Source organism: Caretta caretta, chromosome 12, assembly GCF_965140235.1.
Source record: "Caretta caretta isolate rCarCar2 chromosome 12, rCarCar1.hap1, whole genome shotgun sequence".
NCBI classification, from domain to species: domain Eukaryota; kingdom Metazoa; phylum Chordata; order Testudines; family Cheloniidae; genus Caretta; species Caretta caretta.
The window spans coordinates 16860223-16878919 of NC_134217.1; the positions used below are offsets into that span (position 1 = coordinate 16860223).

Sequence of the window (18697 nt, forward strand, 5' to 3'; positions counted from 1 at the left end):
TCTCTTGCTGCTACTGAAATACATGGCTAATGTGATGCAGCTGTGGCACAAGTGCCAACTTCCAACTCTGACGATGAACCAGATTCATCTGACCAAGGAAGTGCAGCTCCTGTTGATGCCGCGGTCCAGAGAGGATGGCATTGGTGAAATCACTGCCGGCTTGCCTTTCAGCAACACTGTATAAGGCTACTAGAGTGCCCAGAGATGCCCATGGTACCAGGTGCTGAACTCCAGTAGTCTGCAAATCCTCGTGAATGACCATCCAAAGCAGGTTAAACAATTCTTGATTCACCAGCATTGCTGGTACTGAAACTTGGCAGATTGCATGCTATGGCATATGGCCTCGGGGTTGAATGCATTGGCATAGTCTCTTGCTGTTGCTGAGCTAACAAAGATGGCACGGCTGAGCCAAATGATTTCACCGTAGAGGTTGATCTCAACAAGACAGATACAAAGGCCAGAGTCAGCTAACCTGTCTGAGGTGCTATTGGTCAGCATCGAATGCACTCTACCCTCCTTTCCAGCATGTTCGCTGGACTTCAGTGCTGGGGACCCCAATGTTCTGGATGCCGTGTTCTTTGATGCTGTCTTCCGGTGCCTCTTCTTCGGTATTGGAAAAGATTGATGTTGAGCCTCTGCCAAGACCGGAGGAGTGCTCCTAATCAAAGCAAACATGCTCAGTGTGTGCCCCAAACAAGGAGGCTCTGAGGATGACATAGGGTTGCCTCCATCAGAAGGTGCTTCAGCATGATCTCCCTGTCCTTTTTATAGTTCTTAGTTTAAAGTTCCTGCAGATTTAGCACCTGTCCCAGATCTGAGTTTCTCCTAGGCACCTGGAGTGTCATTAACCAGCACTGGCTTCTGGCCTCCATCGCAAGGCTTGAAGTCTGGAGTCTGAGGCACCAGTACCCAAACAGCAGGAACTGAAAAGTACACAAAGTACTCCAGTAAAAGGAAACCTAATATTAAAAATATCCTCATACTCAACTATCAATTAGTAACACTAAGAACAAGGTAAAACTTGCAACAGTAAGGCAGAACGCTTCAACAACAGTCCTGGGCAGTAAACAGGAACTAAAGGGGGTTGGGCTCTGCCCTTTAAACCATCACACACAAGCATGAAGCAGCAGGGGTTGCGTGTGCCACCATCAGGTGCTGCAGATGGAAGTCTCCGATGCTAGTGCATTGGGCATGCACACACCTGAAGTGGAATGGACATATACAATCACTCAAAGAAGAAGCAGTCATACAAAGAGGAAGTACATCAGGAAAAATGAATGAGAAAAAAAATCATACTATGAACAGGAGCTTTTAAATAACCTGTTCTATCTACAATATTGCAGAAGAAAAAAAATGTGTGAACGTCAAGAATGCTGATAAACTAGAGTATTTAGATTAAACATTTATTTTTTTCATATATTCACAAAATCTTCACAAAAGTACTGAAACTCAAAAAGGAACTAGACTTGAATCAAATACAGAGATGAAATATACAAGACAAATGAGCAGGCAAACTAAAAGGTCTTGAAAGTATTTTACTTCAGATTGAAAAATGAACAGTTCAACTGTTCTGTTTAAATAAAGATTTGCAAGATATACAGTATTTTATGAATACAATGCTGGTCATTTGAGGCAATGTAAAATACACCTCAATTTTTCCTTCATGCTTCTTTTCTCTTTTAGAAAGATACTGTTTACCAAAAAGAAACTTGCAGTCCTGGAAAAGCTATTTTCCATTAAATTTATGAAAACCATAAATTGAGGCAATCCTAAGATTCCCAACGGAATCAAGATTATCTTCCCGCTACCACCACCTTAAAATTATCACATGCTTACTGGAACACTAATATCTGCACCCTAAGAGTTAATCTGCTTTCAACAATGAGGGTGATTCTTTTTAAAAACACTTCAGTGTGGTAAATGCGATACAGATCTTTGCAAGTATTAAGTGTTTGGAACAGTTTTGCTAATAGCAGCTAACAATACTGGATTAATATAATTTATAAATAATTGTTCCCTAAGCGGTGAACATAAATCTACACATTCACAATAATCTAAAACAAAATAAATACTGTGATTATGCATAATGTGGTACAACGTGTACTAGTTTCTATGAACAAAAGCGCAACATCTTGTTAATAAAAATTATCTGATCAGAATAAAAATGTGAATCTAAAATTTAAAACATTGTCAAATTAACATCACTTTTTAAGCTCTTAATGTTTGTATGAGTAAATGTTATGAATTTCCATCTTTTGGAATATATATTTTCCTTTTTGAAGTAAAACACCAATATGTTGTTGAAAATGTTTATTTCAGTGATGACATTAGTTTGGGTCTTGTTTTAGCATTATTTCATTTAAAAAGTCATTGCACTGATCACTGCCCATTAAAGGTCAGGTTGGTCTGCAATGTTTTGTATATGTATATAAAAAAAGTAGTTCTAAAAGCTAACCGTACTTTTTATAAAAACATCATCTCCAAGACAGCTGCATTAAATGCATGCAGGTATGCTGAACACAAACTCTTTCCTCTTTAAAGAAAAAAATGTTGAAGTAAATGCCACTTAACATTCTATCATTAAAGTGCCCCCAACTTCTTTTTCAAACTATACACGTGAAGGTAATCATACATTTAATTTGCTTTCATGGCATTAATTTATTGCAACCAAAATTTAAAGTGTAACTGAACCAGACAGTGTTAAAACTTTTGATTAAAGGTAACAAATTCAATGAAGTGGTACTAGGAGGCTAGGAAAGGTTTGGGTCTTTAAGGCAATACAAACTATATTTCTATTATTTGAAGACTAATTTTTATTAGTGTCAATATAAAAATGCTTAAAAGGGGAATGAGAAAAAATATTTTAATAGGAAAATGTACTTATAGCTTTAACAGTTATTCTCTCCCACATGAGTTTAGCAAAAATATATTAAAGACCAAAAAAAAATGACTTTGAGGGAAAAAAGGCACAAACAAAAGGAGTGGGATTGGAGCAGCCCAGGAATGCAAACATTTATAACAAATGGAGTTGGCTTTTTTTCTTTAAAAATGGGAGACTGCTGGCGGGGTGGTGGGAAGAGGATGACAGACAAACTGAAACCCCCCCACTGCCTAAGACGACGGAACTCTAGAAAATAAGGTGAAGGTTATTTGTCAGAGATGACCAAAAGGTCAGTGTTTACACAAAAGTACATGTACACTTTATACAAATGAGACTTCATTTGCCACCATAAACCTTTTTCTTTCTAGAGGAACAACTTCTGAAGATCATAAATGTTCTATTAAATCATTTCAATGTGAAGGAAAAGCAATTCTGAGCAATATAACTAGTAGTGTCTTTATATAGATGTTATGACGACAATTCAGATTTTCCAAACTAATCCTGAGAAAAATTCTGTTTACAATTTAAACAGTAATGTTATGTAAAAAGTATTAACAAATCCACTATTACAAATGTCAATTTTCCTATATGGTCATCTATATATACACACAATAAAATGGTATATGCAAAAATAATAAAAAATCATGCACGAATTACTTTTTCATCTTTAAAGGCTGGGTTTCCCTCAAAATACAATTTTTCACCTTTTTTTTTTTTTTTCCTTTTTTTGTGTTTTGTTTGTAATCTGCCAAACACACTGAATACTACCTCTACAGTTCAGCATGAGCTGATGGGAGATAAATTTATTTTACATTCAAGATTTTATATGCTAAATGACCCTGTTGTAGCATATGACATCAAATGATCAGCTTTTTTCCTCTTTTTGCAGTGATCAATCTTCACGATCCATTCCGTGGCGAGCTGGGAAAAAAATGCAGTTGCTAATCAATGTCTGAACAGTCTGAAGCTCCACAAGAGATCCAAGGAGTCACTATCAAACTATTCTGTAGCATGAGATCATTGCACACAGAAGAACAGTCATAAAATAGGCAACTATCTACAAAGGTCAGAAAGGGCCACGTCTCTCTTGTGTTTCCTCTTTTTGACATGGAAACACTGATGTGATTTACTGCCTTGATGCTGTTTGTTTGTCACTGAGGTACCGTGGTTTGCGTTTGTTGGACCCTGGAAGCCTTTGCTGGAGGAAGAGCGAAATAACCTTGCTGATCCATGCTGTAAAAGAAAAAGGACATGGTAAATCAACATTAGAGTAAATAGAATATGGCTGTTACAACACTTGTATTACTGGTTAATAAATAAAAACACTACAGCTTCAAGAGACAGTGCATTTGAAAAGAGCTTGACATGAAGGGAAGAATCACATCTGTGCTTAGCCTGCAGCACAGAAGTTCTCTTTCACTTCAGCAACCTCAGAAGAGACACAAACAAGATGCTGGGCTCCAGCCCTTAAATAATACAATTAAAAGAACGACAGGATTACATAACTTAATTCAAGGTACAAAGTGAAGTATTAGTCCCTGTGTTTTAAAAAGGATAAGACTGGTTTTTTCTTGTGTGCTACATGCAAGCCAGAACTGTAACAGTTGCACTATACCTTACTGAAACAGATTCAGAGTCAAGAAAATGGGAGAGATGAGGATCACCCAATGGTATTTCTTGCACAAGGAGAGGGCAACATTCACCCACATCACAATGCACAGAAAGTGCTTTATGGTTCACCCTTTGAGATACATAGGGCCTAGTTTGCAAAGTGTCTAATTTAGTATTCGCTGGAAATCTTTAATAGATGTCTGTAAAAATATTTACATCTAAATAAGTAGAAAAATAGTTCTGAAACGCTACCATTCAGGAATAAAGTTCCAGACTAATATTTAAGCTGTTCTAACTATATTCCTGTAAAAAATGACACGTCACCATAAACTGAAGCTGTGCAAATCGAACACTGCTTTGAAATCATGATTTTCCAGACTACTGTATTGTCACAGGACTACTGTTTAACAAGAGGGACTTCGCCTTTTGGTGTTTGAGATTGTCAGTCAAATTATTTTTTATCATAATTTTGGGGGGGGGGGGGAAGAGTTTGATCTTTATGCTAAACTAATTAAATATGCATTTCTCCAATAAAAAAAACAGAAACTCTTAATTTGGGAGGCAGGTCTTAAATTTGAATATAAATCCTTATAGTACAGCTAAAAGCAGGTGACAGCTAACATGTCAGGCTCATTTTCTCTGGGGGTAATCACACAAAACTCTATTTGTGCAATACCTCACGAGGAAAATAGCCCTCTTACTCTACTGTGGTTTAAAAATAGAAATGAAAGTCAGCAGGAAAAACAAGAAAGGCTCCACATTTTCACCACAAACTGTCCTTTCCATAAGGTCTTCATACTTTCAGGATAACAGATACCATTAAAGTAATTAAAACGTTTAAGATTTCTTTTAAACATTTCACAAACCTGCGATTTGTTTGTGCTGTTGGATGTATTAGCTGTTTGGCTGCTTTGCCTTTTCCCACTGGACTGGGAGGATTCCAGTGCTATTTCTTGTGACCCCACTCTGTTTGTAGTAGACTGATGGCAACTCAACTGTTTAGAGGTTTTGCATGGTGTTCCGTCAGAATCCTTCATGCAAATATAGGTATTAGTAAATTTATATTTTTTAAATAAAACTAAAGTGGACAAAATTGAGGAGATAAACATGCTGGTCCTGCTCAATATTAATCCTCTTAATCCAGGACTCTAAAAACAACCAACAAATGGGTGCTGGCTTGCAAATACATTGATGCATGACTGATTCCATGAGATCTTTAAATTAGTATATTAAACCAGATTAAAGAAATAAAAATGGAGAGTATTCAAACAAGTGTTTATCAGGTAGTTTTGGAATTTTTCCTACATTATATTTATTTCTACCTATCTCTTTTGAAACACAGGTATTTTACAGATGAAAAGGAGGCAAAGAATGTGATTGTACTCATATAAGGGAGAGCACTTTTCATACAGCTGTAGAGGTACATTATGTCAGTTATGTGTTTTCTGGCAAAACAATTTATTAGAATCAATAGGAGTTATATGAAGAGCTTCACCTTACATACATCTGAGATATGTAGGAAATGATTGGTTATGCCTATATTGTTACACTGTGTACATATACAAAAAAAGAGAAAAAAATCTAATCAAGTTTCAAACAAAAACTTTTAATACTTACTACATCACTAGAGCTGGACAAAGTAGAAGATGAGGAAGACAATGGACCTGATGAAGAGTTTGAAGAATGTTTACTGAGTGTTTCTGAAGTTTTACTTCTAGATTTTCCCAGTGCTTCATTCACTTCAGAGAGATTATTGTTACACTTGTCCAGCTGCTGAGTATCTACTATCAAAGTTACTCCATTACCTGGAAGGGTAAATGGAAGAAAGAGTATTAATTTCTGTTAAGTGCTGCATTTTGCAAATATAGCACAGCATTTCCTCAGGAGTAGTCCCAGTGAAGTCAATGAACTGCACATATGAGTAAGAGCTTCGGGACTGGACTCACACTCAAAAACCCAACTACCGTATGTGAGGAAAAACTGCCACCAACTATGCATAGTCCAACTACATGAAAGTTCGAAAGGGAAAAAGCATTTTTGGGGTCTATCAGTTAGCTCTCCTTGTCTTGGATAGGATTGTTTTGGGATAGATTTTCAAGAATGCTCAGCTATCTACGAGTCTAAATAAAATGACCCAATTTATAAAGTGCTTATCACCCAACAGCTCCCATTTTTCCCCTCAATGGGATCCCCTGGGTGCTCAACAGTCCAAAAAAATCTGGCTTCTTTATTTGGGTTCATAATGGGAATTATTGGGTGCAGAGCTCTTCTGAAAATCTCGCCCTGGGTGTTTTTGTGAAAAGTGGTAAAATAAGGAGCAAGAGTAGCGTTGAGGGAGAAGCAGTCACATCAAAACAGGGTAGACTGTGTTAAGGCAATTCTCACTATTGTATAAAACTAAACTGTTCCGGTTTCTTACATATAGACAGAAGCTGCTTCTTTAGTTAAAGAGGAGATGTAAAATGCCCTGTTCGTATTTAGACCTACGCCCTTTAACTGGTCTGGGTCAAAGGCAGCAACATTTTTTTAACATTGCTGACCATGCAAAAAGCTTGCAAAGCAAGCATCAAGCTGGGTAGCCAAATCTTACCATTGTATGAAGACTCAGTCCGACTCTGCATTCCCCAGTGCTTTGATATCCACTCTCTGTATGAGGCCACTTCTTGCGTTACTCTAATTATTCTTCCTAATATACTGTAAAGAAAACAAAAACAAAAGCAAAACCACGGATTAGTTTTAAATACACAGGAATATATGTAACTAATGGTTTGACTTGACATTTAAACTTTTACCTTTCAGTTTCATTGTTGGGATAATATTTAGCTATTGGTGATACAGCATGGCTCAAAACAACATATGCATAATCAAAGGCCTGTTTCACTTGCATGGCACCATATGAACTCCTCCCAACATCATTACCTTAAAAATAAATACATAGATAATCCATTAATTCTATGCAATGCTTACTGACTTTGAAACACTGGAGTAAGAGCTCACAGAAAAATGAGCTTTTAGAAAAAAAAAAGGATTTGCTTTCTTTGAAATCCTGACCCACCTTAAATCATTTTTTGTGTGGGATAAAATTCAAACATTAATGAACTGAGAAAAATACACAAAGGAATCTAAAACCCCAGAGGTAACTGGAATCTATGATACAAGTAGATGTCAAAATTGGAAAATCCATACACAATGTGAAAAAGAAAGCATATACTGTATAAAGAATAAATGCACCTATTTTTGTGTCATCTTCCACATGAGGTTTCAAATAAATAAGGCTTTGTAATAGCAATAATCACCCTTTAGTCACTGTCAATTATACCAAAAACTGAACCCTATTAATGGAAAATCAATGTTGTAACAACACACAGTGAAATCACTAGGTATTCAGAAAAAAGAACAGGAGTACTTGTGGCACCTTAGAGACTAACAAATCTTTTTGCGGATACAGACTAACACGGCTGCTACTCTGAAACTAGGTATTCAGGTCACTTTAACTCATGCCATAGTATCCTGTTGGTTCTATAGAGATGACAGGCTAACCCCTATTTCTGGAATGCTTTATAAATAAAATGAGCATTTTCTCTTGGAATTCATAAACACAGTCTTCAAAAACTGAATGAGGATTTTTTTTTTAAAAAAATAGTTAAAGAAATTACTTTTCCTGTTTGACTCCTTTGGGTTAAATTTTTGAGCCTACTCAGTATGCCATAGTTGACATTTTGCATATTAAACTATGATACCTGGCTGTAGTGGATCTTCAATATATAGCATTGATGGTCTATAGCCATCCAGCATACTCTTTTGCACTTCATCTTTAGCCACATATGAACCACCATCCTTTATTCGGATTCCAGTCTTCAGGTAATTGAAGTGACGTCCATATAATTCAAAAAATTCTATTAAAAGGACACCATAGTTGGCACTGTGGATACAGGCATCTTCCCTGGGATGTAGCTATTAAACAAGGAAAAATAAACTTGTTTTCTCTTGTCTTAAAGATTCCAGACTTCAAAAGTTTTTTATATTCCTTTTTATGGACCAGAAATAACCTATCTTCCTTGACTTAAGCCGTTTAAAGTATTTAATAGTTGACAGTATCAAAGCATTTTACAGCATCTTTGTGAGGCAAGCAAGCATCCCCCAAATTTTACAGATGCAGAAACTACGTGAATTTCCAAGGCAACCAGAAAAGTTTGTGTCAGAGCATGGATTACAGCTCTGGAGTTCAATTCCCAGACCTGTGTGCTTGGAACACAGGCATAATTTAGCCTGGCCAGCTGGCTAAACATGGGCCATACACTACTGTGTATGGATTCTGAAGTATGAGTAACTGGCTGAAGTTGCCTTTTAGAATATGTAAAAACTTAAGTGGATATCAATGCATTTTACTGATCACAAAAATGCCATTAGTCATCAAAAGCGAGATCTGGGTTGAGGGTAACTAAATGTTCTTAAAACGATGTATGCTTGCTCAGCTCATTTGCTTAATACCCAGAATATTCTTTTAGTTGATCACTATTTCACAGCTGCTGTGGGGTTCCAACTCTGGGAACAGACTAAAAAGCCTGATCGTCAAGCTAGTCTTCTACTATGAATGTATGAAAATATATTTACTATTAAAGCATATCATTTATTCAAAGTTAAAACATATACGGAAAAGCCAGAACGTGATATATTCCAAATTTCTGCAGTACTTCTCATGAGTACCATAATATTGCTATACAGATATTTGTGCATTATATAATTAGTGCCAAAATATTTTATTACAATTAGCTGAATCCTCTAGAAATTAATAACACAGGTGATCCCATGTAAGTGTTTGGGATAACTAACCAAAGACAAAGGAAACAAAACCATGAGTCACATACTCATAGAAAATATACAGCAAGTATAACCCAAAATGAACAGGTATTATAAAGATATCTGCAGCTAATTGTTAATCTGATAATGTATGCTGTGCTAATTAAATAAAAAAAGTGATAAAACGTATGGAGGTAAGCCTAGTTTCCCATGAATGATATATCTGATACTGATATACCAAAGTGCTTCAATCTGTGGGTGTGAAATCAAATGTTAAAAGTCTTGAAGATGTTATGCTTTAGTTTCAATCTGATTAAAAGTATTTGGGCTATAGGAAACTGAAGATACAGCATCACTGCAGTATAAGAACATATCTTCCCAGGATTGAAAAATGGGAGGAATGAATAGAAAATTAAATTGTAACAGAAGTGGGGATTTTTTTTTTTTTTAAATAAAAGAAATATAGAAGCAACTTAGAAAAGTAATACTATATTGCCATTTTGGGATTCTGGGACATTACAATACACTCCTCTACTCAAAGCATTAAAATGCCACCTGAAACCTCTTGATAACATTATGCAAGCATTAGTACACAATTATCCTAGATACCTACATATTTTACGTACAGCTGACAAATGCCCAAGTCGTGTACAGAGAAGACAAGATCGAGGAAAGGAAGAGAAGCGGACAAGAAAATTAATCCTGCCAATACCATAAGTATTTACAATTAATACTTTTATTAGATCTTGGGGGTTTTAACATGGACAAACCACTTGTGCTTTACTCATGGCTGTGATATGGTCCAAACCTCTTAATGGAATACAGCTTTAATATGCATTGTTGGTGGCTACATTAGTCTTTATTCCTTAGGAATTTTCATCTAATTTAAAGCATAAATCTGCATGAATCACAAACTGATTCCACTGGATTGATTCAGGTTCATAGTTATCAAGGATGTTAAACCACTGAAGACAATTTTTCCCCTCACCACGTAATTTGTTTTTGGGTTTTAGTGAGATATATGGTTAGCCTTTGATGGATGTTAATCACCTGTGTTAATGAAATTTATGGTTGTATTCCATACCAAAAAACCCCACCATCTGAACGGTCTCCCTTTTGCGTCTTCTTGAGAGAGAAATGAAATGGTCATGACTTAAGCTACCCTCTCACTCTTAGAGCAGCTCTATGCTGCACACTCTTTACAGCAGTGTGCAGTGTACATACACTGCATGCCTCCCTAGCATGGGTATAAACAGCAGGGTAGACAGTGAGGCACTGCTTTAGCGAGTAGCATATACACACATGCCAGAACCTTAGGGTTTATACTCCACATGGTTCTCTATATGCTCAAGCAGCAACTCTCATGGCCACACTGCTATTTTTAGCAGCACAGTGTCCCACTGTCTCCCCACTGCAGGAGTCTTTCTCCATCGCAGGGAAAGGATCTGGCAGCTCCCTACAGCAGGGACAGACTCCACCAGGATGGATCTGTCAGAGCCTTTCCCTGCTTGCAGCTAAAGACTCTAGCAGCGGAGAAAGGTTCTGGCAGGAAGGAGGCAGCAGGGAAAGGCTCTGGGAACTCACTGTGGCCGGAACCTTTCCCTACTACCTTCCAGAGCCTTTCACTGTCATGTGTAGCTATGCATATGCTAGTGGTATACAGTGTAGACATACCTCTAAGGTGGTCCCCAACAAAATAACATGATGTCTCTTGTACTACCGCTGTTCAGAATGAATCCAGAGTTTAAACAAAGAATTTCAGGCTAAAGGAATGCCAAGAAATTACCTTGAATGTGGTTCTATTCTGAAAAGTGGCTATATAATAAAAAGAGATACTCAGTCAACAGAACCATGTGCATGCACACATGCATGTGGTAGTAGCACTAAGAATCAGATCTGCCAACTTCAGATAAAAATGTTTAGACTACTTTTTATACTTGTTAAACCCTCCAAAGCAAAACACAGCTATGAATGTGAGATCTGGATTATAATCTGTCATATTTTCACCAAGTTTTTAAACTAAATTCCAATTGTAGAACCAAATTCTGTCCTCATTTACAACTGTGCAACTCAACTGTAGACAATGAGGTCTACAGGCATAGAGTGCAGAGTCTGGCCTTCACTGGTAATGTTTCTGATGTTGCATGAGCAGGAAAGAACATCTTGATTTTCAGAGCGAGGTTCAGCTGGCAGTTAAGGGGAATATTTATATTATTTTAAGATTTTTTAACTGAGCAAATTTAATCGGCAAATCACTGAGTGACAGACCTGCAATGCTATGATGCCATTTTTACAGTCACTTTTCAGAGTAGAACCATACTATAAATTTGAGGAAAAATGTAAAAACAAAAAATAATTTTAAGTTAAAATGCTTAAGTAACTTAAAACAAGAAACAAATCCTTTTTGCCCTAATGGCATCAATAATTTCATTTAACTTACCTGGAGGAAGCTGACAGCCATTAAAAAAAGACTATAAGAACCAATTCCACCTGTGAATACTTCATTAAGGTCCCTCTGTAACAGGAACTGTTTTAATACTAAAACTAGATATGGTAATACAGGATATTTCTGAAAAAGAACAACACGGATGTTAGGCTAATATTGTACATATGTACACATTTGCTGTGAAAACTACACCAAAATTGGCTGTTCATAAACATTGAGACCAAGATAAACATATAAACACTGACTCACTATATAAAATGGTAAAGTGATGGCCAAAAAAAGACATCTTTTGGCATTTTTTGGACATGTAACGGAGAAGAGGTGGACTTAACACAGCTTATGGACAAAACAGTTTTTGCATTTAAATTAATGAGGGGAAGTGGTCTTCTATTACTAATATCTATTTCAATAAATACAACAGTAGAGAGGAAATGAGCTGGTTTTGTTTGAATCAAACACACAGACATACTTCTTTTCTTACAAGATTAGACAAATATGCACTGAGAACAAAGGGAAAGTCTCTCCAATGTGCAGCAGGACACTTAACAGGTAACAAAGCTCCCCACTTCTCAGCTGATATCCAAAACAAACTGAGGTCTCGATCCTGCAGACACTTATAACTTAACACCTTTGGAGTAGCCCATTGAAGTACCTATTAAATACAAAGCCATTAAATCTACGAACTATTTCAGAAAGTACAGTCACTTACCTTACAGTGACTGGTTCTTAAGAGGTGTTTTGTCTGCAGGGATCCCAGTCTGGGTTTCTGGCTACCAGTTCTCTCTCTATGGAGCTGGGTTTCAGGGGTCTTATCTAAATAGACTGCAGGACCACCCCCCCCCCCCCCCCCAGCACACTAGGCATCAAATCTAGTACCTGGAACTAGTGAGTAGTGCTGGACAGAAGTATGTACTAAAGTTCCAAATTGCTGCCCTGCAACTTTTTGATATAAGGACATTTCTCAAGCATGCCAAGGAGATCATTTGGGTCCTAGTAGAGTGTACTTTAATATGAGAGGGTGGAGCTAATTAATTTAGTTCAGAGGAGATGTTAATGCCATCCAATACCTATTTCATGAAAGTCTTTGGGTCATAACAGTCCACCCTCCAGGCCCGTCCCCAGGTTTCTACAAATAGTCTAGGTGACTTACAGAAAGGCTTTTTTCTACGGAGGTAGTTGGAGAGGGCCCTCAAGACAGAGCATGTCTAGTTTTGGTCCTTCATGTGTTTAATGAGTTTTTGTTTTTGTAGCTGTCAAGGGAGACACATTGGAAGGTTTATGTATTGATTCAAAAGGAAGTCTGAGACCATGTTTGGTGAGGTCCAAGAGTAACCTTGTCTTTGTGAAATATAGTATAAGGAGGTTCCACTATTAACACCTGAATCTTGCTCAACCTTTGAGCAGAGGCAACAGCTACTAAAAAGGCTGTCTTCATAGAAGGGTGGCATAAAGAGTATGAAGCTAAAGGTTCAAAGGGGTGGGGGGAGATTAATTAGGTCCAGGAATACAATATTTAGGTCCCAGGAAGGGGAAAGTCCATTACTGGGGAAAGTGTGTGGATCACATCTTTTCAAGAAAGTAGACATAGATGGATGTCAGAATACACTGGAGAGTGACAAGCAGATATTGTGGCTAAATGAACCCTAACCAAACTGGCTGAATGTCCCGAATGTTTCAAGGGTAACTAGTCCATAACAGGAACAGATGTCCATGGATTGAAGATCATGCTGAACATCCCAGAGTGAAAACAGTTTCCATTTGGAAATATACATTTGTCTTGTAGAAGCCTTTATGCTTTGAATCAATATATCTTGTACCTCTATGGAGCGGCTCCTGACTATAGCACATAACCAGCTAGCATCAGATATACAGACCAGGGGTTTATGTGTATGATTGGAGTACCAGAACTGATGTACCTATGCTGGTACTATCAATATTAGCCAGCCATTGTCCCGTCTTACTCTTCTGGAGACTAATGGGATTAGCAGGAGGGCATACATCAACTGTCCGTTCCAATGGATCAGGAATGCATCCAAATGGGAGCCTGGATTCATGTGTCCTTGGGAGCAAAAATGCCAAGCATTTCTTATTCAAGTTGGTGGCAAACAGGTCTGTGGTTGGAAACCTCATTTGAGGAAGATTTGATTGAGGACCAAGTCTTTGGAAGTCTGCTCATGACTTGTAAAACACTTACTGTTGAGTTAGTCTGCCAGATTGCTCTGAGTAGCTGGTAGTGTAGAGCTATGAGACTGATTTAGTGTTGTATGCACTAGTCCTGTAGATGAAACCGCTTCTTGTCAGAGAACAGATGATGTCACTCTACCTTTTCTGTTGACATACTGTGTTACTGTAGTCCATCAGGACTTGAATGGTAGCCCCCCTGGAGAAGGGGCAGGAAAGATATGCATGCTAAATATATCACATTCCAGTCCAAGTATAGATGAGACTCTGTTGGGGATCACCAACCTTGTTTCTGAAGACTGTCTAGGACTGCCCCCAGTCTTGTTTAGAACCATCTGTTAACTGAGTTTTGGTGAGAGATGGGAACGTGAATGTGATGCCTTGGTAGGCTTTTTGCGGGTCTCTCCACCAGTGTAGAGAGGACAAGACTTCTAAGGGACCTACAACCTGCATGTTCATGCTGTAAGTGCCAGGTTGATTATAACTACCATTGAAGAGGCAGAGGGCAAAATCCGTAATACAGTATCACAAGTGTGAGGATGCCATGTGGCCCAACAACCCAAGAGTCCTTCTCTACGGTTCTCAGTTGACTGTATACATTTGAAATGAAATACACCATGGTGCAAAATCTCCCCAGCAGGAGATAAGCTCTCACTGACCTGGAGTCAAAAACTGCTCCTATGAATATCATTGTTTGAGTGGGCATGAGAACAGACTGATTGATCTTGAGGACTAATGAGAAGAGGTAGAGAACTGTTTGTACTCTCTGGTGATCTATTGTGGAGGAGTTAGCCCAAATCAGCCAATTATCGAGGTATGGATAAATGTGGAGGCTCTGTCTTCATAAATAGGCTGCCACTAGCTAGAAGCATTTGGTAACAATTGTTGGTGCTGTGGGAAGTCCAAATAATAGTATTCTGTACCTGTAGTGCCCATTTCCACCTGTGAAATAGAGGTACTTTCTGTGGGCTCATTAGACACATGGAAGTAGGCATCTTGCAGGTCAAATCTCACCCTGTCTACATCCTCAACACTGGTATGTATTATAGAAGCTAGAATGATCATCCTGAACCAAACGGATGAATATGTCATTCGCCTGAAGTCTAGAATGAGGCATCATTCTCCTTCCTTTGTCAGGATAAGGAAGTACCTTCTCCATTGCAACGATCTGTAGAAAGTAGTCCACCTTTTCTTTCAGCAGTATTTCATGAGAGGGGTCCCCAAGGAGGGACAGGGCTAGAGGATGAAAAGATGTTAAGGACTGAAACTGGAACCCATAGCTTTTGTTGATGAGTTCCAGGATCCAGCAGTCTGTAGTGATTCCATTCCAACACTCCAAAAATAAAGAAAGATGGTTGCCAAATGGGGGACAGAGAAGTATACCTCATATAGATCAGTCCAAAACTCGACCATGGTGTCAAACTTGCTGCTTCTGGTTAGATATTGTGTGGCTTGTAATAGTAGAGGAGGTCAGTAGCAAGGTCTTTTCCTGGGAGAGTCTGAAGATTGTTCCTGGTAATTGTACAAGGAGGCTGGTGTTTGCATAGGTAAGGTTTGATGTCTACCTTGTCTCCTTCTCTGAGCTGGAATCTAGAGATGGAGGGACTGAAGTGTTGTTCTAAAGTCTCTGAATGAGAGGAGTGCTTCCTCTGTCTTGACATTAAAAAGGCCATGAACTTCCAATGACAGGTCCTCAATTGTGAGGTCTCAACTTCTTTTGGTATGCAGTACCAAATGATTGCAGTCATAGCGACCTGTGCATGGTGACAGAAATAGCCACTGTCCTTGCAGCTGTGTCAAAAACATCTAGTGCTGTCTGTAATACAGACTTGGCAATCAGTTGACCCTCAGAAGATGAATTAAAGTCCACGTATACTGAATCCTGTGGAAGTCTGTCCATGAACTGGAAGATTTGTCCCAATTGAAGTAACCACGCTTGCTAACAATGCATAGTAATTTGCTTTGTAACTTGGAGGCTCGAAGAAGAGTAGATCTTTCTTCCAACCAGATCCAGTTTCTTGGATCTTCATCACTTGAATAACTTAGGACAGCCACATTTTGTTTTTCTGCAGCTATTACCAGAGATTCTGGAATAGGATGGGTGTAAAAATACTTGAATCCCTTTGAAGGGACTTGATAAAGACCATCTGTCTTTTAGAAGTGGCTGAGGCCTGCCACAGGTCCTTGGCCATTTCAAGGATGCCCTCATTCATGGGCATCACTAGTCTGCCTGGAGCCACAGAGTGCAAGATACCAAACAGTTTGTGACTTTTCTTGGACAACTTCTGAAGGGATCTCTAAGATGTCTGCCACTCACTTCAGTAGGCCTTAAAATCATCAACAGTGGATGGGACAAAGGGATCAACTGCTTTATCCAGTAAGGATGAAGAAATCACCACAGGTACAGAAGGGTTTGCCTATTCCTCTTGATGATCACCACTACTCTGAATGTCTTGCTCCAGCTTGTGAAGTTGACCCCGTTGAAGTACTTGTGTTGTTCTAGGAGGCCCAGCAAAATGAGGCAGTTTATTTCTAGGTGAAAGGGGTCTTGGTGATCGGAGTCCCAAAAATGGAGTTTGATAATTCTATGGTAGCCAATAAGGCCAGATCTGCACACCACAGTAGTATAGCATGTGAAGCCAAGGTGGAGAGATTCAGGAAGTTGAACCCCTCTTGACTCATGTCTCTTACAGTGGGTAGAAGAGTGTCCTGAAATCTCCTCCTCTGGCTCCCACTCATGAACTGATCCAGGGAAGAGAATCATAACCCTGGGAAAAGGGGTCCTGAAATATCCTGATGAAGAGGAAGCAGATGAATAGAAGGGCTAAACTCTGAAGAGAAGGATTTTGAAAAGCCTGGGATGATCTTTCATGAGATACGGTTATCTGTACCAAAAGAGGCTGATGTTCCATAATCTTCAACTTACAGCCCAGATATAGGCCTTATAGATGTTATCTGAGTCAGGTTGAGAAAAGAAAATTATAGTTAGGCCCTAATAGCCAAGTCTCTAGACATTATAAATGTACACTGTAACGAGACTGCACGCACAGAGGAAAGTGATACTGTGAAGATTGACACTGATGAGTCGTGTGCAAAAGAGCATGCATCAGGCAGTAAAGCTGATCTGCAGTGTGGATCAGGCTTTGAAGGAAGAGCAGTGGTAGAGTGACAAGTACACCTCTATGCCGATATAACGCGAACAGATAGAACACATACAACGCGGTAAAGCAGGCCTCCCCCGCACCCCAGGATCTGGGAGGCAGGAGCTGTGGGGGGGGCACTTCTGGGGCCCCTGCAGGCCCAGAGTGGCCTGGGTGATTAGTGGGGGGCTGGGAGAAGCCCGCTCTGCTTCCCTCGCCTCGGCCCCAGCCGTGTTGCTCAGGGGAGGGGGAAGAGATTCCCCTCCCCCCGCCCCCGGCACTCACCGGCAGAAGCAGAGCAGCCCAGCCCCAGCCCGCTCCACTCTGACAGCCACAGCGCTCCGCTTCCTGCCGCCGGTGAGTGCAAAGGGTGTCCTTTCCCCAACCTCTCCGCATTCACCAGTGGAGGGAAGTGGAGCGCCGCAGCTGGGAGCTGGCGGAGTGGAGGGGGGCTGGGGCCATGTTGCTCCGCTTCCCGCCACTGCTAGTGACCTGTTGGGGGCGGGGGTGTGGATAGGGGTTGGGGTCCTGGGGGTGATGTCTGGAGGAGGCGGTCAGGGACAAGGAGCAGGGGGGCCAAAGCAAGTTCGATATAAAGCGGTTTCACATATAACGCGGTAAGAGTTTTTGGCTCCCACGGATCGCGTTATATCAGAGTAGAGGTGTATGACAACTCTTTGGTCTCCTCTTTGACAGTACCAGGGAAGGTGATCTGTGGTGTGGCCTTAGAACGATGCCCCTTTCTGCCATGGTCAGCAGGAGAAACTGACTGACTCTTCAAGGCCTATACTGATTGTTTGGTACCTAGAGACAAGGCAGGAGTTCTTCTGGTAGCTGTGGAGACCCAGGTACTGGAGGTGTCACCCTGACTTCCTAGAGAACAGGTCAAATGATGTTTATGAGCAGCAGAACCACATTCTGACTCTCAGTTCTCTGAGTAAGAAGTGCCCTTCATTGATCACTCTGGTAGAAATAATTTCAGGTGAGCATCTCAGGCTTCTCATTTGAAGAAAGATCTATAGATGGAACACTTGACAGGAATGTGGACTTCTCTAAGGCAAAAAGAGGTATTTAGGATGCCCATTCATTTGGCCATAGCCAGCTCACAGGAAGGGCAGGACTTAAAGCCCAGATTTTCCTTCATCCATGAAGTCAGTGCCTCAGTACAGAGGATGCTCATATTTTCTTATTATTAAATAGTTTTTGCCAATAGGCCAAATAGTACTAAAGTAAACACACATTAATCCTAACTCTAATAGAGGAGAGCTGCAGGGTTCTAAGTGGACACAGCTAAGATCCATCATTCTTCCACAGGAGTTAAGAAGGATCTGAGAGGCAGCTGGGCCCTTGGGTGGGGTAGAGTCTGAGGATGTGTAGGGGACAGGTACAACTCCAGTTGACACAGCTGGCCAAAAGAATCCAATCTTGTGTTCCTGGGGCATATGCACCTTTAAGAGTGTGATCCATGTGGACAAATACTGTACTCAAAGAATAATTCTTCGAGTGGAAGATCATGAACAGTTTTGGAACAGGTGTTTAAATACATTTCTATGCTCTTCCCCGAGTTTAAAGACAAGGACCCTACCTTGTAACACACATGCACAACTTCAGTAACTGGAATAGTCTCGTGGAAGCCAG

General features: G+C 39.7%; 1 protein-coding gene across 2 annotated transcripts in view; it reads right to left on the reverse strand.

The window, feature by feature from the left end:
- Positions 1 to 1515: 1515 nt before the first annotated feature.
- The window catches only part of TENT4B (terminal nucleotidyltransferase 4B), a 52511-nt gene continuing 35329 nt past the window's right edge, over positions 1516 to 18697 (reverse strand). Inside the window, exons 6-12 of one of the 2 annotated variants that reach the window (XM_048816545.2) lie at positions 11733 to 11861; positions 8233 to 8446; positions 7285 to 7411; positions 7083 to 7186; positions 6110 to 6297; positions 5359 to 5523; positions 1516 to 4114 (exon numbers count right to left, since the gene is read on the reverse strand). In XM_048816545.2, the coding sequence (XP_048672502.2) occupies positions 3935 to 4114; positions 5359 to 5523; positions 6110 to 6297; positions 7083 to 7186; positions 7285 to 7411; positions 8233 to 8446; positions 11733 to 11861 (1107 nt within the window). In that variant the 3' untranslated portion in view covers positions 1516 to 3934. The remainder of the gene's footprint in view (positions 4115 to 5358; positions 5524 to 6109; positions 6298 to 7082; positions 7187 to 7284; positions 7412 to 8232; positions 8447 to 11732; positions 11862 to 18697) is intronic. The other variant, XM_075118369.1, reaches the window with a different exon arrangement.